The sequence below is a fragment of the Melanerpes formicivorus genome, unplaced genomic scaffold (genome assembly GCF_026170545.1).
Source record: "Melanerpes formicivorus ecotype bairdi unplaced genomic scaffold, bMelFor1.0.p_v2 SCAF_7, whole genome shotgun sequence".
NCBI classification, from domain to species: domain Eukaryota; kingdom Metazoa; phylum Chordata; class Aves; order Piciformes; family Picidae; genus Melanerpes; species Melanerpes formicivorus.
In genome coordinates this window covers 10535692-10560759 of record NW_027142359.1, presented here as the reverse complement: position 1 = coordinate 10560759, position 25068 = coordinate 10535692, and the positions used below count along the sequence as shown (strand labels likewise).

At 40.9% G+C, this 25068-nt stretch overlaps 1 protein-coding gene and 1 long non-coding RNA gene across 12 annotated transcripts in view; one reads left to right on the top strand and one right to left on the bottom strand.

Annotated features, from left to right (window-relative positions):
* Positions 1–25068, top strand: part of NTNG1 (netrin G1) — a 168804-nt gene that overhangs the window by 57948 nt on the left and 85788 nt on the right. For all 11 annotated transcript variants that reach the window (XM_068140978.1, XM_068140983.1, XM_068140981.1 and 8 more), the window contains exon 3: positions 14308–14948. In XM_068140978.1, the coding sequence (XP_067997079.1) occupies positions 14308–14948 (641 nt within the window). The remainder of the gene's footprint in view (positions 1–14307; positions 14949–25068) is intronic.
* LOC137442359 (uncharacterized) lies at positions 723–25068 on the bottom strand. The gene is made up of 4 exons (XR_010987645.1): positions 24993–25068; positions 19499–19623; positions 3937–4019; positions 723–863 (listed from the first exon to the last, which is right to left on the bottom strand). It is a non-coding gene; the product is annotated as an uncharacterized lncRNA (long non-coding RNA).

Sequence of the window (25068 nt, the reverse complement as noted above, 5' to 3'; positions counted from 1 at the left end):
TTTAATTAAGATATCAAAGTGATAGCAATTATATCATCTGTGACAGCTCTTCTGTTGTAAAGCATTTCTTTAATTAACAAAGGGTGATACCTGGGAAGCCAGGCAGTGCTATAAAACACTTGGAGAAATACAATTACTTTGCAGATATACTCCAGCTATACATTTGTTTTACTGTCTTTTTATCTGCCTTTGGGGCTGTGGCCACTGCTCCCTAGTCCTGCAGCCTCCCCACCGCCTTGGGGTGCCTCAGGACCCTTGTCCTCAGCCCTGCCTCATCTCCAAGCTCCAGGAGCAGAGCAATGAGGTTAGGCTTCTTTTAAAAATGAATGCAAGTCACCTTTCTCTGCAGACATTGGGAGAGAGCAGCTGACAGCAAAGCAGGCCAGTTTCAGAAGCTAGATGTATGTGGAGCTAAAAGCTGCTGGGAAGTGACAGGTTGATCTGGGACCTCATAAGTACTGGGATGCCTCCTGGAGCTTTTATTCAATTGCTATTCAGGTTTTGTTCAGTACGAACATCTGTTGGTTTCAGTGAATTCTTGACTAGGAATTAAATTAATTGAATCTCAGGATAGGATTTGCCTTATTGAAAGGAACTTCAGAGAATTTAAATAAAGCCATAAAGTTGTAATAAAACATTTTCTGTGACATAAGGTTATTTTATAACATCATAAATATTTAAACCTCTCTTCATATATTCAGCATACTCACATTTTTAAATGGTTTTCTTCTTATGTGCTTGCAGATACAAGACAAAAATCAAAAGTTCCTATTTTTGAGCATTGTAGTCAAAATGTTGGTATCAGCCAGGTTTCCAGTCACCCACGTATATATAGTTTCTCCATGTTTGGGGAGTATAAGACCCTACAAGAAAATGCTAAATCAGTCATACTGTTTGGAAATGTACATAACTGCTAAGTTTTCAACTCTTACCTCTTCAAAATAATATTTGCAAAATTAAGTCATAAGAAAAACAGTCTAAGAAATATTGGAACTTTAGAAAGGAACTTTATTTGGCATCATGGTAGATGGAGGAATTGATTTTATAATCTAAAGCTAGTCACTACTATGTTCCAAAATATATACAGATAAGTATAGAGACACAGATGATATTGGAGTCACAAACGTTTGCAAGGAAGAGATGAAGATGAAATTTATTTTTTTTAAGTAGCTTCTATGACAAAGACAAGTGCCTCTCAGCTTACTTGTCAAATAAATTACATTAATAAATGCTTGAAAATAACCTTAGCATGCCACTGTGAGTTACTAAAATCAAGAATAATTTAACAGGCTTGCTTTCTTCTTACAAATATTTTAATGGTTGGACAGATTTTCGAATTGTCCATGTAAACTGTTACTGAAATAATGTGTTCAAATGTTTTATCACCACGTTCACAAAAAGCATCTCAAATCCATTAAAAATTACCTACATCCCTTTGATGACTTTAGCTACCAGATAAAATTTAGAGCTATTTCCCATTGTTTTATGCTTTTTCTGTAAATGTCTGATCAAAAATTAGGAGAAATGAAAATGAAGAAATCTAAGGGCATAAATCTTTTGAAGTTACTTTTTTCTTTTCCATATTTGCATTAAGATGTCACAGATGGCCCTGTGAACGGGGTGGTTTTGTATGTGTAAGACATTGTTATAAGCAGAGCTATGCCAATTCTGAAAACACTTTATTAGAGCCTGAAAATACTTAGATAGTATCTGCAAAGTGTTTTTATGGAAGAAACATAAATGCTGTGTATCTTTAAAGAAGGAGGCATATGGATGTGGTTTGTAGCATAGTGCAGCCCTAAAATCTGTGTTAGAAGAAAGAATACCTCAGCTTCTCTGATAGCTATTATTTTCTCACCCATACAAATAGTAACTCATTTTATAAGTGGCTATTTTTCACTCTAATAAGTGCACTTCATGGAGATCTTTTACTGGGATCTAAAACTCCTTTTAAAGATAAATGCCACATGGCACTAGATTAGATAAATTACAGAGTAACTGGAGGAATACTCAGAGGTACATCTGTCATTGTGTCAAGGCCACAAGAATGTTTTACATCAGAAGCACATCCAAGTGTTAGGGAGGTGATGTCACCGCCCTGCCGCTCCCCGAGGCAGCTGGTGGTGGAGCTGGGCTGCCCTGGTCCACTCCTGCCCCTGGTCATCCCTGACCTCTGGGTCACACAGCTCTAGTAGTGGTGGCATGTGCAAAGAGAAAATCCTTAAACCACCTTTTGTCTCTGGGAATGATTGTACAGTTAGGCTGGGATAAGGAAATGCAATTTTTCAGATTTCAGCTGGCAGCAGTTGATTGCATTACTTTAACCAAGGTGTTTCTCTTTATCTCATCTTCTGTAAGACAAGCCTGTGATGGGTAGAACTGATAGGGGACATAATAGGCTGTAATTTATTACTTCCCAGGGTGGTACAGTGGAAAGGAGCACACTTAGATCTTCTCTCACCAATTTACTCTGTAATAGATTGGAATATATTGGGCTAAAAGGAATCCCTGTCCTTAAACTTTACTTTCAGGCATCCCAGCAAGCAATTGGAGAAAGTCTGCTTTTTCCACTGTAGGAAAATTACATTCAGTCTTTCCTTGTACAAAGCTTCCCCACCTATGCTTAACATGCTGAAATATTTTTTTAGGATATGTTCATTCTGCGATGTCCGTGAGATAGGATTGTGTCATCCTGGCATGCCTGAACTTGGTAGAGAGCTAACAATGCAAATAAGGCGTTGGCAGCACAAAATCCATATAGGCAAAGAGCATCAAAATGTTGAGTGCCACTACATGGCCTGGGCTGCCCTGCTCTTGCTAATGGGACTGCCTGAGCTAGCCCAAGTAACATGTCAATGACTACTGTTACAATGGGGGTATGCACATGTTCAAAGTGGAGCCTCGTATTGCAGCAGTCTTACCAGAGCTCTATGGTGACAGAAGCCTCTTCAAATCCAGGTTTGAATTACTTTACAGTCAAGTCAGTAAACAAATTGGGGTCAGTTGAAGGGAGCTGCTTGCAGGTTACACATCCAATGCAGTAGCTAAATATATTGAATGTGTTATCTTAAGCCTTTTTGGCACTTAGAGATGCTCTGTTTTTCAGTTAGAAGATTCTCATTCAGATTTGGGAGGTCTCTGTAACTGACGCCATGAAATATTTGGTGGGAATCACTTTATCCCCAGTTCCCATTGCATTAGGTCTCCCATCTGAGGCAGCTGAGCCCAAGTGGCAGCGGCACAGATCATACAGATCTTAAAGCTCGTGCTTGGAACAGAGGAGGATCTGCTTTCATTTCCCCTGTCCTGACATCTAGCCAGTTGGGATTCTCTGTATTTCACAATGCTGTGGTGATCTAAGTATTGAAATGACAGGTTTTTAGGAGTCAGTGCAACCACATACCATGCCTGAACTGTAAATTTGCAGGTAACAGTCTTACTACAAATTATTTTAGGAAATGAAAGTATATTTTCAGAGCTGTGCACTTTGGGTTTTGGGCTTTTTTTGTCATGGATATATATAATAAAGGAAATTACATGACAGAACAGAACTGAACAAATTACAAGTTTATCACAAAGTTTGCAACCCTCCTCAGAAGAGACTGTATGGGTTTTTTTGATTGAATTACTTATATTGGTGCAGTATACTAATGTGGTTTTGATGAGTGTCTTCGTTCTCTTTCAAAGCACTATGTGCTATCATCATCTGAATGTGCAGAGACATCACACAATTCATTGTGAATACTAATAAGACATCTCTTCACTGTATAATAAATTTCAACATTTAAATTTGCTTCCATAACAATTCCACAATATGTAGGTATGCACTGTGAGCCATTAAAAATATTTATTTTATCACCCTGACAAACACAAACGAAAGGGAAATGATGTAGCCCACCTTTTAAGAGAAATGAGGTGAAATTGGATTTCACTTACAACTGTCATTTTTGTTTATGTTCCTTTTTGTTCTTCCTGTAAGTGGTTCACATACACTCAAGGGTCCTCTGAGCCTGGGAATTCTGTAAGAATTATCAAATACAGCAGAAATGAGTACAGATTCTGTGGCAATAGCAAGACAGATTTGTATATATAGATATATATTAAAAGTAGCATTTCTGCATAACATCAGCAATTCTAATTGTGGTGTTTGACATTCAGTGTTAATCCATCAGCTCTAAAGCTCATTAAAAACTGCAGCAGATGCATTGGTAATATAGGAGCAGGTCAGAAATTGTCAAAAGCAATACTCACATTAAGAATCAGAAATAAAATTACAGTTATTGTAGAAATACAATTTTGCATGAAGTCCACGGGCACAGAATCAATAACACTATGGAGTGGGGTGAACAGTGCCTGCAGATGCAGACAGTCCCAGAAGCACAGCTGAGATATCCCCCACAAGAAAAGAATTTCTTTTGACTCTTTAGTCCCTTTTATTTGTTGGCTGCTTCTGCAGTTTCTTTTCTCTATGGCATTAGCCAGAGAATTAATACAAAGACCAAAAAAAAAAAAAAAAAAGAAATTCTCTTTGAAAAAAAAAAAGAAAAGAAAAAAGGCCTGTGGGGCAAAGGGAAAGGGTCTCTTCCTGGCTTAGTCACCACCTCTGAGCGCTAATTGCTTCAGCTTTTTGTCTGATCTCCCTCAGCTGCAACTTCATGGGCAGCTTTTAAGTCACTTGGAGATGTAAGCTAAAAAGTAATATGCAAAACACTACAAAAACATGGAATATTATATAAACATGGATTGATAATGTTTTCTTAAAGCTTTAAGTAAGACACTTTTGCTATCCTTATTGATAGCAAATATAAATTACTACATCCTGTTACATGGGCAGCCTACCGAAACTGGTGTTCTAGTGTGTGAAATTAGGGACTATCATAGCTGAGAAGACAACTTGGCAAAGCTATCTGCATTCAGTGATAAATTTAAAAAAAAACAACAAAAGAACAACAGTGGCTGTAGAAAAAGTAGAATTCTTTGTATCTGAATTCAGATTGCAGAGATTGCAACAGAATACCCTTGGTGCAAAGCATTTGCAGGTGCTATGTTTACATCTGTAGGAAAAGAAATAATTGAATTTCTCATCCTAAATCCTGCTGCCTTTTGTAAAAAATAAAATCATAATGCTGCCTTGGGGTGACACATGTAGTTAAAATCATTTTGTTGGGACAGGACAAGTTGTGCCCAAGTTCAATACACATTTACACCCCCAGTCTTTTACAGCATAAATAATACTTGCATATACAAGTAGCTATTTGATATACATAAATGACCTTTTAACAGATGAGCGTCAAATCCAAGGCACGATGTAGCTCTTTGTTCACAGTTCAGGGTGCATTTTCATATTGCCCTTAAGTCACTCACTCTATCTGCATTGCCTTGCTTCTGTCCCTACCTGTTAGATCCCTTCTGGTAGTATCAGCCCTCCTCTGGCCAAGTAGTACATCGGTTCAGAGGCTCCATTCTAAGACCGAGGTAAATTTTTTAGTACTTGCTTTCAAGACACATCAGCCTTCTCATCCAGCTCACCACACAGTAACATAATTTCTAGGCACAAAGGTGGGCTCTCCCAGGTTTGCAGGAGATTTGTCCGTAGAAGCTGCCAGCTTGGAGACCACCAGGTCCCCAGCAGCAGAAGTGCAGGGAGAGGCAAGCAGGGAGTGTGCTGAGCAAACAGGCTGATGTGAGCTTGAGGCAGGGCTTGAGTCTGCAGCAAAGATGCGGCTCTAATGGAAAGAGGTTTATCCAGCAGCTCTACTTGATGTCAATGTACAGGGAAAGTGGCATGATGGGATTTCTTCATTATTTTTTTTTTTCCCACTTTTTTCAAGGCTGCTGTCCAAACACAGATGAGTTAAGTTTGTGCTATTTTAAAGAGTAGCCTCATTCTAATTTAGTGTAAAATCAGCCTTAGTGGCTGGAAGCCCTTGGTCTGTTTTGCTGCGCAGAAGCAGATGTTAAGTAGATATAATTAACAAAAAAAAAAAAAAAAAAAAAAAAAAAAAAAGCCTTTTCTTCATATTATTTGCTTTATGGTAGCTGCCTGTACTAATGTGGACCTTTCTTATTAGTCTATACTAAATACAGAAGGAATAGACAAAAAATATTTGCTTGTTTAGGTTTAGTGCTTATGTAAAATATTTTTTAAGTTTTAATCAAATACAACCATCTTCAGTTCCATTCTAATTATATGGACACTGTAGAACAGCTCTGTGCTATTAAGAAGCTATGACACTACTTTGGGAATCGGTCAGCTAATTCTTGAAGCCTTGTTAATAATCTCCGTAGCATTTTAGAAAACTTTCAGACTGAAAATTTTAGTGGCTAAAGGAAAATAGAATAGGAGGCATTGTGCATCTTTTCCAATAAGTAAAGAACCTCACCTCACCCATGAACTTTACCCTGTTCTACATCCACTCCTTGCAGTGCTTTCTGGTTTTGTAGATATGCTGACAAGCAAAGTTAGCTGTAATAAAAACTAACTCGAGGCTGTCAAAGCAATACTTTGCCTTTTGTGTTAATGGAATCCTATTTTGAAGGCTTTAATAAATTTTACTTTTGTTTTACAAACACAACATTAAAACCTTGTGTCAAGAAGAAGGGGCCAGTACCTTTTAAGTGTTGCCCGATGGCAGAACAAGGGGCGGTGGGTACAAAGTGGAACACAGAGAGTTCCACCTCAACATAAGGGAAAACTTCTTTACTTTAAGGGTGCTGTAGAACTGGAAGAGGCTGCCCACAAAGGTTATGGAGTCCCCTTCTCTGGAGATTTTCAAAACCCATCTGATTGCATTCCTCTGTGACCTGCCCGAGGTGTTCGTGCTTTGACAGAGGAATTGCACTAGATGAGCTCCAGAGGTCCCTTCCAAAACCTAACATTCTGTGGTTCTATGATAATACATACAACATTATCGTTAAGCTATGTAAGTGGCAACTTGATGAAAGTCCTAGTCTAGATGTATTAAGGGTGGATGATTTTTAAACTGCAGTGTAAGTCCATCCTTATGTATCCAAAGTCTTACCATAACAAGTTATAACCAGTAACAGCTTGATGCAAAAGTTTTCACTGTAACTCCCTATAAAAGAGAAACACAAAACCCATGATAATTCTGTCCTTCAATGGAGAGATCCAGGTCTGTCTAGTTTTCCTAGAAGTCATTACAAAACTGCACATTCATTTTTCAATTTTAGACTTTTTTAATGTGTTTCTACACTGCTCGCTCTAACCTCACACAAGGTTTTATATCTGCCTGACAGACTGGTTTTTAGAGCTGTGATGAATGGTCTACCTAAAGAGCTGTCCAAGGAAGATGCATTTTCTGAAATTAGCACAGAATAGAGATACACTGAACACTCAGTGTAGCTTATCAGTTAAACAGCACATCAGTACTTTCTTCTGCTCACTTCACTTGATTTACATAGAAATCAGGTTGAAAGTTTTGACCTGTATCTGAGTGGGGCTGGTCAGTGTTGTACCCAGCTGCTGTCCAGGTAGAGCTGAACAGGGTTGTTAAGGCCTGCCAGGACCCTCCCTGTTCTCACAACACGTCAGACCTATTTTGCTATCCACAGATTTCCTTTGTGGTCCAAAAATCTGTATACAGTCATTTACAACCACAAAAACAGAAAAGAAACAACAATAAAAAAGGCAGGGGGAAGAGGTGGGGGGGTTAGGGTTAAATGCTTCCAGCACTCTGATTCCCTCTATTATCACCAAGGTGATTTGATTTCTCAAGTTTTTATGCTCATGTTCCCTCTGTGATCACTGCAACAACTGCGACCGTCTCTCCAAGACAAAGGACCAAATTACCTTTCACTGGCTTTCCTTGACATACTCCCACGGAACACTTTTGATGACACCTTTCAGCTGCAGTGCTTTTGACATCTTTTTTTCTAACCTATCAATGGCTCCCATTCTGAATTCACGGGCAAAGACATCCAGAAACTCAAGGCTGTTGTTATTGAAGAAGCTATTCCCTGTTGAGGAGACCACTCATATCTTCCTTGCCAGAGCTCTTGCAAGGCAGCAGAAAAGCTGGAAAAGCAGCTTGGGCAAAAATGAACTGCTGCAAGGTGAGCATGGCACTGTAAATTGATGTCCTCTGCCCCCCGCCCAAGGAGCACTCTTATGGATGAGCTGGCATCCCCAGGACAAGTGCCAATGTGCTCAGAGAAAGGGATGCTATGTCCCCTGGCAGTTCAGTTTCTCAAACACAAATATGCATCCTGTGTATACAGAAACTTACGTTTCCTTGGAATATTTAACCATGTTGTTCAGCCAGAGCTCAGCACAGTGAGGTCCCAGAGTTATGCACCTCATGACATTGAAAAATCTATAAATAGTAAAGTGATTATATTGCCAGACACCTGCTGATACAAGATGAAAACACCAATGCTGAGTTTCTGAAATAACAAACCCACACTTCGGTCAGTGCCAGCAGATTAGTCTTAAGGTACTGTTATGCCAGAATGATCAAGTGGTCAAAATATCATCAGCAAGTTTGCCTAGTCAAAGACAGCCTAAGAAGCGTGACATTATCAACTAGAAATAAGTAGCCTTTCCTCCCCCCAAAAGTGGATAAAGGTATTTCAGAGGAAACAAACCTCCCATTTGCCTCCAAGTAAATGGAAAAACATTTCCAGAAAGTAACTAAAAAGAGAAAATGTTCTGCTAGAAGCTAAGTGCCTTTGCCAAATGCAGCAATGTATTTGGTGCTGCAAATATTAAAATGTTTTCCTATGGTACATTTTCAGTTCATAGTCTTGAAGAGAGGCATGATCTAATAATCTGAGAGCCACTCTGAGTGCCAAGAATGCCTTCATGTGACATACCAAAAGGCTTTGGAAGAAACAGTACAACATAATCAGGGATTACAGAGTTCATCATGCGAAAGCATCTCTCTCCTAATTCTGCATCTATATGTAAATTTGGGATAGGATCCCATACCTCATGGAAGTGTTGTCATGAAGATTAATTAGGTCTGTGTTCCAGAAGGCAAAGTGCCAGATCTTTAGAGGCTTAAATATATTTTCAAAATCTGAATTTTAAGACTCTGCTTGCTCCAAGTTTGTTGCAGGATTGGGACCATAATCTGCAATGTCCTTTCAAGTTTAAAAGTGCACAAAGTTGCTCAGCATTTTTTAATGTATTTTTTCCCTTTGGCCAGACCAATCTTCCCTGGTTTAATCTTTTTAAGTCTCCCCAGAAGTTATTGATTTAAACATGCTTTTATTTTCTTTTTGTTGGTTTTTGAGGCTGTTTATTGTTCAGCCTGCAACTCAGAGTTCAGAGTGCTTGTCTGCCATCCAGATGCCTCTCACTTGGGAGCTCTGTGAAAGAGCATCAAATCTTCCACTGAGACTTTGGCACTTTTTCTTTCTTAACTTAAATCACTTTAACTTAAAATGCTGTCACTGCAGTGATGAAAGGCTGCAGATGGTAAAACGTTCTTGTCTACAGCCATCCCTGTCTTCATCACAACAATAACTCTGCAGACTTTGACCAAGGTGTTCTCAAACCAGTTACTGGATGTAGTGAGTTTGATAGCATCAGTCATCGTGCGACATTCTGTGCCTTGCCAATCCTCCACCCCACTGTTTACTCTTAGTAGGGCAATACCTAATGAGTAGTATCTCCCAGTTAATGGTTTCATAATCTGGCTCTGCCATGATAAACAATTCCTGATTAGAAATTACATGCAAAATGTAAGTATAAGGGCAATTGCTGCTATTAGTTATTACTGTCTAATTAGTCATCTACAATGTGCAGCACCTTACCAAGCAAACTACTCTTGGAAACTCTTGGAAAGAAGAACACAAATACTCTATTGTTTCCAAAATTGTGATTTGAACACAGTAAGTTACTACACAACCTCTTTACAAATGTGAGTCTGGCTGTATTTACTTTTTGTCTTGTGCATCAGAGCTACCTACCATGAGGCAGTGGCTCAAAAATCAGTTGCTGTGACTTGCTTCTGGAAAATTTATTTTGCTTCTTCTTAAAATCTTGGCCTGCTTGACCTTAGCAACCTTCTCCAGTTTGAAAATGCAAGTTATAATCTCCTGTAGGGATTTAGCCAGGTGTCTATTAGAGCCTGTAATCTGTGATACAGCTTCCAGCATTCACACTGCAGAAGGGTTAAGCCCCTCTGTCTTTGTTCCTCAGTAAAAAAGTCCATGAGGTGTTAGTGTGGACAGGAAATAGATTGAAAGAAGCAACATCATCAATCAAGCCCTAAGCCTGTGTGGATGCCACTAAAGAGCCGTCCCAGTGAGAGCAGGGCCTGAGAGGCAGTGCTCTAACTTTAACCATGAAATGGCACCTGCAGCACTGCTGCTGACTCCCCTGCTGATGTTCAAAGGTCATACTGATGCTAGAACTCTGATTTTAACCAAAATTCTCAATCTAGGGTCACTGCTCCATCCCTGACCAAGTTCCTTGTGGAGGTACGCTTGCTAAGAAACGCTCCTGCCCGGTGGGAACAAGGCTAGCCCCAGCATCCCATCCCAGGCAGAGGTACTTGTCTCATACCACTGTAAAGTTCAAGCTGGGTAGTACAGATGGAGTAATGAGTGCTAAAACAAACTGAAATACAGCTAATCCCTGCTGGGACCAGTCAGCCCTAGTCAGTAGGTTTTCAGGTAACTGCCTTTTCCAGCCAGGGCTGAGCATGATCAAACCATGTGACAACCTCATGCCTTTGCCATGCCTGCAAAATAGGTACCTCTTTCTAAAGCCAAAACTTTCCGACTGTGGCAGTAGTTTTGGTAATATATTTTTTCATTCCTTGAGTGGCGTAAAACAAAGAATAACTTAATTTGCTTGCCTGCAAGGTGCTATTTAATATCAATCTCCAGTTACTGTACAGGAAAATAATGGCTTTCTTTTAGATGGTTGTGTTGTTGGGAAAGCCTTAGCTACCTTCTATGTTAATTGGCAGTGAAGAGTTTAGGAGTACTTATTGGTGTTTAATTATTTAGAAATCTCCTAATGTCTTAAATGTAGTTTTGAAAAGTGAAAAATATTTTACACCTTGTCCAGCTCACAAGCTGCTGCTTGGAATGCTTCAATGAAAATCTATCTACAGCTGCCTGCTGGTCACAAAATTACTTAGAGCTGCTAATGCTCCAATCCTTTAGATATCCCCAACACAAAATGGGCTTGATTTTCACAAACTGGGGAAAGCTGATTTTTGTTGTATTAGTTTTACTGAGATAGAGGATTTAATGCAGAGACCAAGACATTATAATATTTAACTAACTGCTGTTTAACTGTTTTCATACCAACATGTACTAAGGGACATTCATGTGGAGTAAGACCCCTTTACTCTATTTTGGTGATGTCAGTGGGACAAAACATGCCAATGTCATTTAAGATTAATTAGAAGCAATTTAAAGCCAAGTTGTTGGTAGAGAAAAAGGGAATCTGACTCCAAGCCTTTGAAGAGATTATTCCAAATTACATCAGTGACTGCCATGTCAGTAGGCAGAAGGGAACTTACCTAAACTTCCCTAATCTATGAAATAGCCTCATCTTTCCTCAAAAGTTTGTACCCACAGAAATGTAGACTAACACTCAGTAGCAAACTGGGAATGATCTTTAGTGTTCATTGTGCTATTGGTTTAGGTACCTTATTGTTACCTGCTCTCATGATCTCAATGCATTCACACCAGCTTGTGTTTTGTTAGAGCCTTGTCTCACAGTGTTCTTTGATTCTATTGGCACCTCAGCTTCTGCTAAAAATGGAATGGTGAAAGAAAAAGGGAGCAAAAGGAATTAACTGTTACATACAGAAAGAAACAATACATCCCACAACACCTGGGTTACACACTGGAAGTCATAAAACATACCTCCTCCAGCATCCAGCGACTAGGGGTCAGAGCAACTTTAATCTTTTAACGTGAAGAATCACAGCAGACTCAGTGGCTGCTTATGGAGCAGGAAACCAAAGCCATCCCTCAGCAGTGCTTGATGCACTTGTCTGGCTACCCAGGAGCATTTATTTGCTGGATTTTGACACCCATGGCCTCCCAGGGAAGCTGCTTTTACCAAAGTGATGACAGAAGCATATATATTATAGGTACACAGGCAGCTTCATGGTGACAGGTGCAGAAGTGGCCAGATTTTTCTAGTGAACCTCAGAAAGGTGTGATATATGCAACTCAGAGCATTTTCTGCAAAATTACTATTTACATATAATCAAAAGATTTAGAACCTTACACATTTCATTATGTGACTTTTTCTTCCCTAAGGGAAAGAAAAGGCCTAAGTAAGCAAATTCTGGCATTTGTGGCTGATATATTAAATGGAGCTTCAATAGTAAGAAATTTGGTGGTGTCTGTATTCTGCTTGAAACTTATTTTTGATTGTCACTGTTTTATTGGAGTCACCATCCTTGGAGGTGTTCAAAAAAGGATTGGATGTGGCACTTGAAGCCCTGGTTTAGTTGGTCATGAGGTGTTGGGTGATAGGTTGGACTTGATGATCTCTGAGGTCTTTTCCAACCTTATTGATTCTATGATTCTATTTAAAAAGAAGGCATAGTAATAGCAACTACAAGCTTAAAATCAGAGCTGTAACAGGGATTTAATCTAGACACATTTTGCAGAGTATTTCCAGTTACAGATGCATGCTTTGCAGCTGTCAGCAAAACAGGCAGTGTGCCGCTTTTCGAGTCACCTGGTTTGTTGTCTTGTGGGTTTTTTTATGATTTGGACTCCCAGAGAATCATTGTCAGTTTTAGCATACAGCTGCATTAAGGTAAAGAGAGAAAGAAAATAGTATTTCCCTGCCCAGGTAAGAGGAAGTTGGCAGTGAGAAGGTCAAACTGAGTGCAGAAGTCCTTTTGCGTGTGTTTTGTGGGAGTATGTCAAGGAGCAGAGCAGCAGCCAAAGAGGAAACTCGTGTTTAAAACCCATTTCCTATACTGAATGGAATTGAATGACTTGATTATCCCTGAGGCTTTGAGATGGAGAGAAGCAGAACTGTAATTATAAGGAAAGAAAAGGTTGATTATCATTGGAGGGCTTTTTCTGCTTTGAGGATAGGTGAAAAATATTCTGATTAATGACAATAATGGCTAGACTTGTGCCCTATCAAGCACTGCTGGCTGTAGGCAGTGCTGACCATTCGTACACAATCCCTGTGAAAGACAAAGGGGAGGACAGAGAGCAGCAGTTGCTCTTTGGAACAAACACAGAATGAACAAGTAGCAAAATATTAATGTACTGTTGAAAGCTGAAATTAGATAGACATGATTCAGTGCAGCCTACAGGGTCTGATATCTTCACAACTGTTGCAAGATATCCCCAGTCAGCAGGCAAAAATAGCCTTTATGAAGAAACACAAGATTGTAGTGTGCAAGTTAACGCATCAAAAGGCCAGGAGGAGAATAATTCACTTTCACCTTGCTACGGAAGACAAGCAGCAAAAGCTGTGCACTATTGGCAAGCTTTTTTTGTTGCTGTTTTTAACTCAACCCCCGGTTCAGAGCTCCAGCCACCTTGGCAGCATTCCAGCTGAAGCTGCTGACATCTCCCACCTAATCAAGTGCTAGATTATCTTGTTCTGATAAATTGGAGCTGGTGCCTTGCAAAAAGTCTTTCCTCGAGTGCTTTGCTACCCTGTAATAAGATGGCAGATGTCTGAATCAAGCCCCAGAGCTGGCAGAGTGCTTTTTTTTTTGTAATGGCTTTTGGTGGTAAGTGTAAATGTTTTAAGGCAAGCCAGTGCTAAGCTGGGAGCACAGTTAAGCATGATAAATTTCACACCCGGGTGAAAACAATCTTGAGAGTGTACTAGGTACTGGTTCATACCAAATATATATGGGCTGCACTGATGACCTCAAAACACTTGCCCTAAAAATCATTTCTTTTGTGAACAGAGCCCTTGAGGAACATACTTTTAAAAAAATAAATTCTCTTCAGCTGCTGCATCTTTCTAGGAAGAATTGGAGTTACTGAGCTATTAGAGACTTGCTTAGTGTTCTCAGTCTTTTGTGTCTCAGTCATTGGTCTGAGTCATTCAGGGTAAATAAACTCTTGTTGCTCTAAAACATACTTAGGCAAATATTTGTGTTTCAGAAGGTGCTGTATATGTGTGTGGTTGTGCAATTACTTTTACAGGTAAGCTGGCCAAGATAAATCTCATTAAAATAAAGGTACTCCTTGCAAGCATTTGTTTTTTTCCTTTCTTGGTTTCATTCCTGGAGAAAAAGCAGCAGTTGCCATGGGCCAGACAAGAAACATCTTTGTGTGTGACAGTCGCCTATCTGATGTCTCTTGTAACACCACTTTGCTCTTTTCCAGGGGAATCCCTACATGTGCAATAACGAATGTGATGCGAGTACCCAAGAACTGGCCCATCCTCCAGAACTGATGTTTGATCTTGAAGGAAGACATCCCTCCACATTTTGGCAGTCCACGACTTGGAAGGATTACCCAAAGCCTCTTCACGTTAATATTACACTCTCCTGGAACAAAACCATTGAGCTAACAGATAATATTGTTATCACTTTTGAATCTGGCCGTCCAGACCAAATGATCCTGGAGAAATCACTCGACTATGGGCGAACATGGCAGCCCTACCAGTACTATGCCACAGACTGCTTAGATGCTTTCCATATGGATCCAAAATCAGTGAGGGATTTGTCACAGCACACAGTCCTGGAAATCATTTGCACAGAAGAATACTCTACTGGGTACATGACAAACAGTAAAATTATCCACTTTGAAATCAAAGATAGATTTGCCTTTTTTGCTGGACCTCGGCTTCATAATATGGCTTCTCTTTATGGCCAGCTTGACACAACCAAGAAATTGAGAGATTTCTTTACTGTCACAGATCTGAGGATAAGACTGCTTAGGCCAGCAACTGGAGAAATCTATGTAGATGAGCAACACCTAGCACGCTACTTTTATGCCATTTCAGACATAAGAGTATATGGAAGGTAAGAGAATATATGCCTTTAGAAACAGGAATGAAGTGTTTTGTTTCAGAGGTTATTCAAAACCATTTATTTCTCCAAACATGACAATGTTTTCTGCCAAGCTGTGTTCATGGAAAATTGGGCTCAGTTAATTTCTTTTTATGGTCATACTAGAAGTATGCATAGCAGCACAAGTACTGCAAGCAGCACAAGAAGTATGACTCAGCAGCACAAAGTCCCAGGTGTTCACTGTTACTAGCCTGGGATATTGAGCCCTAAGTCCCATGAGCAAGATAGTTAATACTGCCCCAGGATATTTTAAGTATGACACTTAAAATAAGAATAAAGCATTATTGGTATTACATGCTGCTAAGCAGTAGTCTCCAAAGCAGTGAAGATGGAGTTCAGAATACAGAATCAAATACAGAATTAACCAGGTTGGAAAAGACCTTTGAGATCATCAAGTCCAACCTATCACCCAAGGCCATCTAATCAACTAAACCATGGCACTAAGTGCCTCATCTAGTCTCTTCTTAAACGCTTCAGTGATAGTGGCTCCACCACCTCCCTGGGCAGTCCATTCCATTGGCCAATCACTCTTTCTGTGAAGAATTTCTTCCCAACATCCAGCCTAAATGCCTTGTCACAGCTTGAGACTGTGTCCTCTCATTCTGTCACAGGTTCTCTGGGAGAAGAGACCAATCCCCACCTGGCTACAACCTCCCTTCAGGCAGTTCTAGACAGCAATAAGGTCTCCCCTCAGCCTTCTCTTCTCCAGGCTAGGCGACCGTAGCTCCCTCAGCCTCTCCTCATAGGGCTTGTGCTCCAAATTCCTCACCGGCTTTGTTGCCCTTCTCTAGACACATTCAAGCAACTCAACATCTTTCCTAAACTGAGGGGCCCGGAACTGGACACAGTACTCAAGGTGTGGCCTAACCAGTGCTGAGTACAGGGGCAGAATGACCTCCCTGCTCCTGCTGGCCACGCTATTTCTAATGCAGCTCAGGATGCCACTGGCCTTCTTGGCCACCTGGGCACACTGCTGGCTCATGTTCGGCCTACTGTCAACCAGTACCCCCATGTCCCTTTCTGTCTGGCTGCTCTCCAGCCACTCTGACCCCAGCCTGTAGCAGTGCATGGGGTTGTTGTGGCCAATGTGTAGAACTCAGCACTTGGATGTGTTAAATCTCATGCCGTTGGACTCTGCCCATCTGTCCAGCCTGTCAAGGTCCCTCTGCAGAGCCCTCCTACCTTCTAACAAATCAACACCTCCCCCCAGCTTGGTGTCATCTGCAAATTTACTAATTTACTAGTGATGGACTCAATCCCCTCATCCAGATCATCAATAAAGGTATTAAACAAGATGGGGCCCAGCACTGATCCCTGGGGGACACCACTAGTGACTGGCTGCCAGCTGCAAGTGGCACCATTCACCACCACTTTCTGGGCTCGGCCCTCCAGCCAGTTCCTAACCCAGCACAGAGTGCTGCTGTCCAAGCCACAGGCTGACAGCTTGGCCAGGAGTTTGCTGTGGGGAACAGTGTCAAAGGCCTTGATGAATTCCAGGTAGACTACATCCACAGCCTTCCTCACATCCACCAGAAGGAGATCAGGTTGGTGAGGCAGGACCTGCCCTTCCTAAATCCATGCTGGCTGGGCCTGATCCCTTGGCCATCCTGTAAGTGCTGTGTGATTGCACTCAAGATGACCTTTTCCATAATCTTGCCTAGCACTGAGGTCAGGCTGACAGGTCTGTAATTCCCTGGCTCCTCCTTCTGGCCCTTCTTGTGGATGGGCATCCACTGCTCCCTGACTCCATCTGCCAGCGCAGAAGGCCAGTTGTCTGGAAGACAACCTATCCTGCTATTAAAAATTGAGGTAAAGAAGGTCTTAAGTACCTCTGCCTTTCCCTCATCTTTTGTTACAGTATTCCCCTCCATGTTCACTAAGGAGTGGAGGCTGTGCACAGAAATGGCCAGTCTAAGCTCTAAATGGGCTTTTTCCTCTAATTTTTTCCTACATGAGATAGCAACATCCTTAAACAATTCATGGGTTACCTCTCCTTCCTTCCAAAGATGATGCACCCATGCTGGCTGTATAGCCCGGCAACTCATCTTCCAGCACATTGCGACAGTCTGTTCCTGAACCTTCAAGATTTCTTTCTTGAACTAGGTCCAGCTCTCCCGGACCCATTTGTTTTTAAGGGCTGTTTCCCAAGGTACCTTCTGACATAGTTGCTTAAGTAATCTGGAGTCACAGTATCACAGTATCACCAAGTTTGGAAGAGACCTCAAAGATCATTGAGTCCAACCTGTCACCACAGACCTCATGTCTAAACCATGGCACCAAGTGGCACGTCCAATCCCCTCTTGAACACCTCCAGGGATGGTGACCACCTCCCTGGGCAGCACATTCCGATGACGAATGACCCTCTCCGTAAAGAACTTTCTCCTCACCTCGAGCCTAAACCTCCCCTGGTGCAGCTTGAGACTGTGTCCCCTTGTTCTGGTGCTGGTTGCCTGGGAGAAGAGATCAACCTCCACCTGTCTACAACCAGCAATGAGGTCACCCCTGAACCTCCTCTTCTCCAGGCTAAACAATCCCAGCTCCCTCAGCCTCTCTTCATAGGGCTTGTGCTCAAGCTTCTCACCAGCCTTGTTGCCCTTCTCTGGACACATTCAAGTGTTTCGATGTCCTTCCTAAAGTGAGGGGCCCAGAACTGGACACAGTACTCAAGGTGCGGCCTAACCAGTGCTGAGTACAGGGGCACTATGACCTCCCTGCTCCTGCTGGCCACACTATTCCTAATGCAGGCCAGGATGCCATTTGCCTTCTTGGCCACCTGGGCACACTGCTGGCTCATGTTTAGGCAGCTGTCAAGCAGCACCCCCGGGTCCCTCTCCGTTTGGCAGCTCTCCAGCCACTCTGACCCCAGCCTGTAGTTCTGCATGGGGTTGCCTTAGCCAAAGTGCAGCACTCGGCACTTGGACTTGTTAAATGACATCCCATTGGACTCCGCCCATCTGTCCAGTCGGTTGAGGTCCCTCTGCAGAGCCCTTCTACCCTCTAACTGACCAACATCTGCTCCTAACTTGGTATCATCTGCAAATTTGCTGATGACTGACTCAATCCCCTCATACAGATCATCAATGAAGATATTAAAGAGGATGGGGCCCAGCACTGGTCCCCGGGGGACGCCACTGGTGACTGGCCTCCAGCTGGATGTGGCACCATTCACCACCGCTCTCTGGGCTCGGCCCTCCAGCCAGTTCCTAACCCAGCATGGAGTGTTGCGGTCCAATCGAGAGTGGAGGTTTTGTTGCTGCCCCTCTTAGCTTGACTGCATACTGAAAACTCAATTATTTCATGGTCAGTGGACCCCAGAAAGCCTCCAACCACCACATCTCCCACCAGCCCTTCTCTGTTTGTTCATATAGAAGCAGTATTTTTCTTCAGTACTCAGCTGTCCCCCTGGCCTGGAGAAGCACTCAGGCCTGATGTAAGGGTGGTCAGAGTGTAACTGGCTGGGACCCAGAACCCCAAAACAACATATTTGACCTTGAGAAATTTTTGAGTCAAAAATTTGTAGCTCACGATCACTATTTTCATGCTCAAACCCACTGATGGAAGAGGAAGCAAAAGTACTCTTCCAGAAGAGATTGCTAATGCATGAGGCTTCCGTAAAAATTATTTCTAACTTGCTGCATTTCCGTAGTTACTTTCCCAGTCTTGAAATAAGTATGAGATTGGGAATATTTTAAGATAATGTGCAAGTACCAGTCAGAAGGGTTACTTGAAGCCATAAAGCAGCACTGTGCAAATCACAGATTAATTTATTAGTTGAATTTAATAGCTTATTCATGGTATAAAAGATAGCAAATGAGCAAAGAGTCAGGTTTATGGAACTTCAGAATGAGGTTTTGGTGGAGGATGAACTACTGGATCCTACTAGTATTAGAGTAGATAAATGACTGAATCCTACTAGTATTAACAGTTTCTTATGTTGGCTCAGGAATTCATTCTGACAATAGGACACTTTCTACTTTTATGTACTTGGAGCCTGACATGATGGCAGTTAACTAAAAGAGAGAGATACTCTTTAAATCATTTGACTTTTTCAGGCTTTTAATGTAAGCTGTGATTGATACAGCAGCCCTTGCACAGACCCTTCCCAATAGGTCTGACTATGAACTGCCTGTGAACGAGGAAGGTGGCAGAGATTAGAGTCTATTCTTTGTACTTTAATAAGCTCTGGAATACAGTGAAACTGAAGCAAAATGGAAAAAAAAACAACAGTGTTTTAGCAAGGCTGATGTGAATAAAACAAGGATGATTACTCAGCTGTGTTCAAGACAAGTACTGCCTCCAGGGAAAACAGTGGCTGATATCAGGTGCTGTACTCCCAAAAATAATAACTGCAATGGCATTCCTACTGGGAAATTTTCTTCTCAATTCAAACTAGCAACTGACTGATGATCTCAAGCAGCAGGGCAATATCCTTTACATATGTCATGGGTGCCAATATGTTCAAAAGAAAGAAATATAACCTTCTCTGTCAGTAATATACTCACCTCTCTAATGTGCACTTCCTTCACTTCTGTTTCTTCTGTAGACAGTTCAAGTCTTCCTTTTAAAAGATAAATTCATAAAAGCTGATGTAGCTTGGCAGGGCAGGGCATTTATTGCAGACATAGGACTGTGTGAAGAAAAAAACCCGACAGTGACTACATAAAACACCAGTGACTGCAATTTTATTACTCATGTAGTGAGTTTGCCTTTTTCTGCCCCTTTTCTACATGCTTTTCATGTTCGTAAGCATTTTCATATTGCAAAAATCAATATATAAAATCAAAATAGAATCTAATTACCATGGTGCAATCTATTGGAAAATACTCCTCTAACTTTATTTAAAGGAAGAATTGATGCCACATACAAGTTTGAATGCATGACTGCTTTTGCAGTGCTGATATATTTTTGTATGACATTGAAATACATTTCTCAGGACCGTAGATTCAGCATTTGGTTACTCTTCTGTGTCCACACCAAACACATACATATACATACAGAATCAGTAAATTATTGTGTGAAAGTACAAGATAAATGTTGCTGGTTTAAGAATTCATATTGTATCTTATGTATTTAAGAATTACTGTTCTCATTAGATACATTCTAAATTATTTTTCAGAAGTCTCTTGGGAGAGCTAAGTGGATCATAGACAGGTTAAGTTGAAATAGTTTGGTAAAGTTAGCCTTAGTACATACAAAAGTAACACACTTCACAGAATCACACAGGATGTTAGGGATTGGAATGGCCTCAAAAGATCATCTAGTCCAACACCCTTGCCCGAGCAGGACCACCTAGAGTAGGTCTCGCAAGAACACATCCAGGTACATTTTGAATGTCTCCAGTGAAGGACGCTCCATAACTCCCCTGGGCAGCCTGTTCCAGTGCTCTGTCACATTCATGTGTATCCAAACTCAGGACTCAAATGTGCTTCCGCTTTAAGGAAAAGCTGCTTCCCTTTGGAACACTCATTGGGAGCTTAGTCTGACTTCAATTAGACTATCAGCACTTTATCAAAGAAAGCATCTGAAGGATTAGAAAAAGTGCATTGCATGCAAATTAGAAACAGAAACCTTCTGAGCACATCTGGGACACTTCAGTCTTGTGAAAAATTATCTATAGAAACGAAGCGTGACTGTACAGAGAACTTATCTGATGCTGAAGCTTGTTGTCTAAATGCTGCTGTAATTGAACATATGCTTTAAAAGAAATATCTGATGCGTAATGGTATCTCACTAGATTAGATTAATGTGAAGTCTTATCACTCTTCTGCTAATGAGAAGAACAGCTCTTTAGGGATTTGGTGGCCTTTCCTTCAATATGTAGTGAGCTCTCATTGTTAAAGACTTCACTGGCTTCTGTACTGCTGAGTAGCTGTGGGGCTACAGTACACAGCCCCTGATTATTTAGTTTCACCAAATGTATCTTGCAATAGTATCACTGTCACCCAGTTTTAGGTATTTTTGGTCTCCTACCAGGCACCTTATAGGGGCTCACCAAAGAATCTCCAAATCAGCATTACAGTCAGGTGCCTGACGTGCCCTGAGCACAGGAACACGCTGGAGGGGAGCAAGGGTTATCAGGGATTTTGTGCTGCTGTTTCTGATTCAGCTGAGCGTTCCAGCCAGTGTCTATTAGTTTAGGATATTAACTGGAAAGCAAAATACAATTTCATTTTTAAATTTATTTCTACAATGTTTGATATTCTGGTCTTTGAGACTTAGATATTTATATAAGTTTAGTAATGCTAGACTAGACTGTTCCACGAGGATGAGATACAAAGGAATGTTACCAAGGAGCTTGACATGTGGTGGATCTGTGTCATCCTAGCAGAAACATTTTAAAGCTAGTTCTCTTACTGAAAAAAAAAACAAACCCCAAACCTGTAGGTTAAATATAGTTCATATCAACAAAGCTCACAACAACACATTTCTAAAGGCAGCATAAAATGTAATTTGTTTCACACTGTATTTTAAGGATCAATGATAGTCAAAAGCATCTACCCTAAAGCTGCCATATAAGACATACAGGATGCTTGGGGGATTAATGTTTTACAATTAATTATAGATAGAGGATTTACCCAGTTAATATAAGGTTTGATTTGTCCTTGCTTTGTGTTTTGGTGTGAACTAAGCCTGATGAATGTGGCATTAGAGAGGAAAACCTATATACTCTTGACGAATGCCTTACCTCCTCTATTACCACCTGCTTATTCAATTTACCACTTCCATTGTGTATTTATTAGGATGATGGGAAAAAAAAAGGAAATATGGCTGTTAGCAATTTCAGCAACCCCATTGTGCTCACACTATTCAAGAAACCTAATAATCTACATGAACTAGTTCTGACTTACCAATGGTCTGCTTCACTAAATCAGGGTGATTTTTTCAAATGAATAATGGCCCATGTAATGTGCCAATACCTTAATTAAAGAGAGCCTCTCTAAGTCTTGATCTGGTTTTAATTTACAGGGTAATACTACAATAATATCACTAATGGAAGGTACATTAAAGGGCATCAAGTAGCATTAACTGTATTAAATTATGGCACTTGTGTTAATTAACTGCTGAAGCAAGATGGTCCTAATGACTAGAAAGGTCGACTAATGCATAAATAAAGTCTTCTGAGATAGGAAACTGAGAAAGAGCACACATTTTTGCCCCCGTCTGGCCTTGCAGAAATTCAGAGGGTGTCCCTGCATGGTAACCTCAGGAAGGTTTCTCTCACTTTGCTGTCTGAAGAGGTGGTCTGGACCGTCTGCAAATTCTGCCTGCCTTCAATTCCACGTGAAGGACAGTCCTGGCAGTAAGCTGTGAGGCACAGCTCCCTCTTTAAACTTTTTTATTTTTTTAGTAGAAATTCACTGAAATGCTGATAATAATTCCTTTGAAGTCAAGCAAAAGGTTCCTAGCAGATTTTGGATCAGGCTGCTAACGGTTTAACCACGTTCATCCCAAAGTATTTTTGCTTTAACTGTTACATTGTCAGTGACATGTACATTTATACCCTGCAAGTTAACTGTAGGTCAGGATGCTGGTATAAAAACATGGCTCCAGTGGCTGAAAGAATAACTATCTGGCTAAAACAATGGATCTTACTGCTTTTGGGTGATTAGGTTTTGATCTAAGAGCCTCCAGTTTCCTTCTGACACCAGAATATCCAGCCACTGTACAATGTTATTAAGCCCTTTGGAATTTATTTTTATACAGTTCTCGCCTTGAAGCTTCTGTGTTTAAGCCCCAGGGCTTTCTGACCCTGTCTCAGCTGTGGTTGCAGTTCCAGCAGCAATAGAAACCTCTTAACTCACAGAACACAAGTGAAAAGTATCCTCAGTTTTAACAGTTTCTTGCTCTCATGTTATCACTTCTAAATTTAAATCCGTCTTAGAACCTGAATATATTATTCTGAAGGAAAGCATTTTTGCTACTTAGGGGTTTATGGCTTTTTTGTCTTTTTAGTCAGCCTGCCCCTCCTGCCAGCTGAGACCCTAAATTGCTGCTGTAGTGGATTTGGGGTTGCTGAGTGCCCTTTCTCTTAAAAAGAGGGGATCTGCCCCCACTGAGCAGGGAGTTCAGCCTTCAGCAGAGTGTCCCACCTTGAAGGCTGTTATACAAGTTTTCATCCTCTGCCTCATTCTACAGATCCATTCTGCAGCTGAATTAATTGGATTAAATCGTGACAATGCTGTAATTACATCCCTCTGTAATTTACCCAAAAAGCAGAACTTTGCCCTAGGGAAGTGGTAATATATAGAGAATTGTTGTAGTTTCATTTATAATTATTTATTTATAATTATTTATAATAATGTTCATAGCCAGACCATCAATATGAAGATGTGCAGGCTCCAAGCTTTTCAGGAGACAACTAAATACCATTCTTGTTTCTACTGTTTATTTACTGTACTTGAATACTCTATAGTTAGTAGCTTTGTTCTCCTTTGAGATTTTCACTGATATTTGTTGGGAATCTAGCAGTTTCTCCAATTAAATTAATAATTCATTAGGGAACAGGGGAAAAAATTAAATGTAGGTATTTAAGAGCATATCAATTTATCTTTAACTCCCAATTAGCTTTTTTTAATACATCTGCTGTTATGTATCACTAAGGAAAATGGTCCCATGTGTTCTGTAAACAAATCTAGGCTCATCAGGAATTGAAATAACTAAATGGTTGCTGTGTTGATTCACACATGGGCAGTCTCTAATGGTTTACTCAGTACAGGTGCCTTGGGTGGGTTTTACTCCTGCCTATGTTCAAAGGATACTGGTTCCCACCCTCTATCCTAGTGACATAAGCCCTGACCATCAGCTCAGAGTGATCTCAGTCTCGTAGTGGATGAGACAGAAACAACAGTGAAAGTCTGAATAGCTGACTAGGTCTTTAATTCAGCTATGCAGTTTTTAAACTAGTGGGTTTAAATCACCCAGTTTTATTCACCACCTTTGCTCATTAGCATTTGACCATCTTTTCTTGGCCCTTTTTGCAAGATGTCAAGTATTTCCATACTGGTCTTACCTGGCTGTCTTTCAAGGAAGCTTAGTATCATGCAGGATCAGTGTCTGAGAAGAGGCACCAAGCATTTTTGTAGAACAAGCCCTATAAGGAGGGGCTAGGGAAGCTGGGGTTGTTTAGCCTGGTGAAGAAGGGGCTTAGGGGAGACCTTATTGCTCTCTACAACTACCTGAAGGGAAGTTGTAGACAGGTGGAGGTTGATCTCTTCTCCCAGGCAACCAGCACCAGAACAAGAGGACACAGTCTCAAGCTACACCAGGGGAAGTTTAGGCTCGAGGTGAGGTGAAAGTTCTTCATAAAAAGAGTGATTGGCCATTGGAATGTGCTGCCCAGGGAGGTGGTCACCATCCCTGGAGGTGTTCAAGAAGGGATTGGATGTGGCACTTGAAGCCATGGTTTAGTTAGTCATGAGGTGTTGGGTGACAGGTTGGACTTGATGATCTCTGAGGTCTTTTCCAACCTTATTGATTCTATGATTCTATAATTCATTTTGTCATTGAACATTAAGGGAGTAGAGATGAAACTCCTAGTGAAAGAAATGAGAAATTTTATTTCTGCATTGCTTTGTATGCTGAAAAGCTATCCAAATAGCCTTTCTGAATAAAATGTAGTGATTCCAATACCTTGCAGAAACTTTATTTCCTTTAAACTTTTCATTTCAAGAGGTTCAACTTAATGCAAACCCTGAAATAAACTTAAAGATCTCCTGGAACACATAGAATCATAGTATCTCTCCCTATATAATTACAAGAAGTTAAGTGGTGAAACAAGAGACCACATATGATACTAGTTTCAGATGCCATCCTGTACATTGGGAGTAATTTCAATGAAGTTACTTGTATTAAACCAGTGAGTTTAAAATGTGTTCATATAGGAAGCATGCAGAAAAATAAGTGACACAGAGGCCAGAAGGAATCAAAGAAAGAAAGGAGGGAGGGAAAGCAGGAGACTGTCCCAGCTTCGGTTTAAAATGAATGAGAAGTACAGACCTCAAGTTGTCTTCCTCCTCCATCTTCATATAATAAGGCTGAAGTAAAGCAGGACAGTTCTGCTAAGTCCAATGAT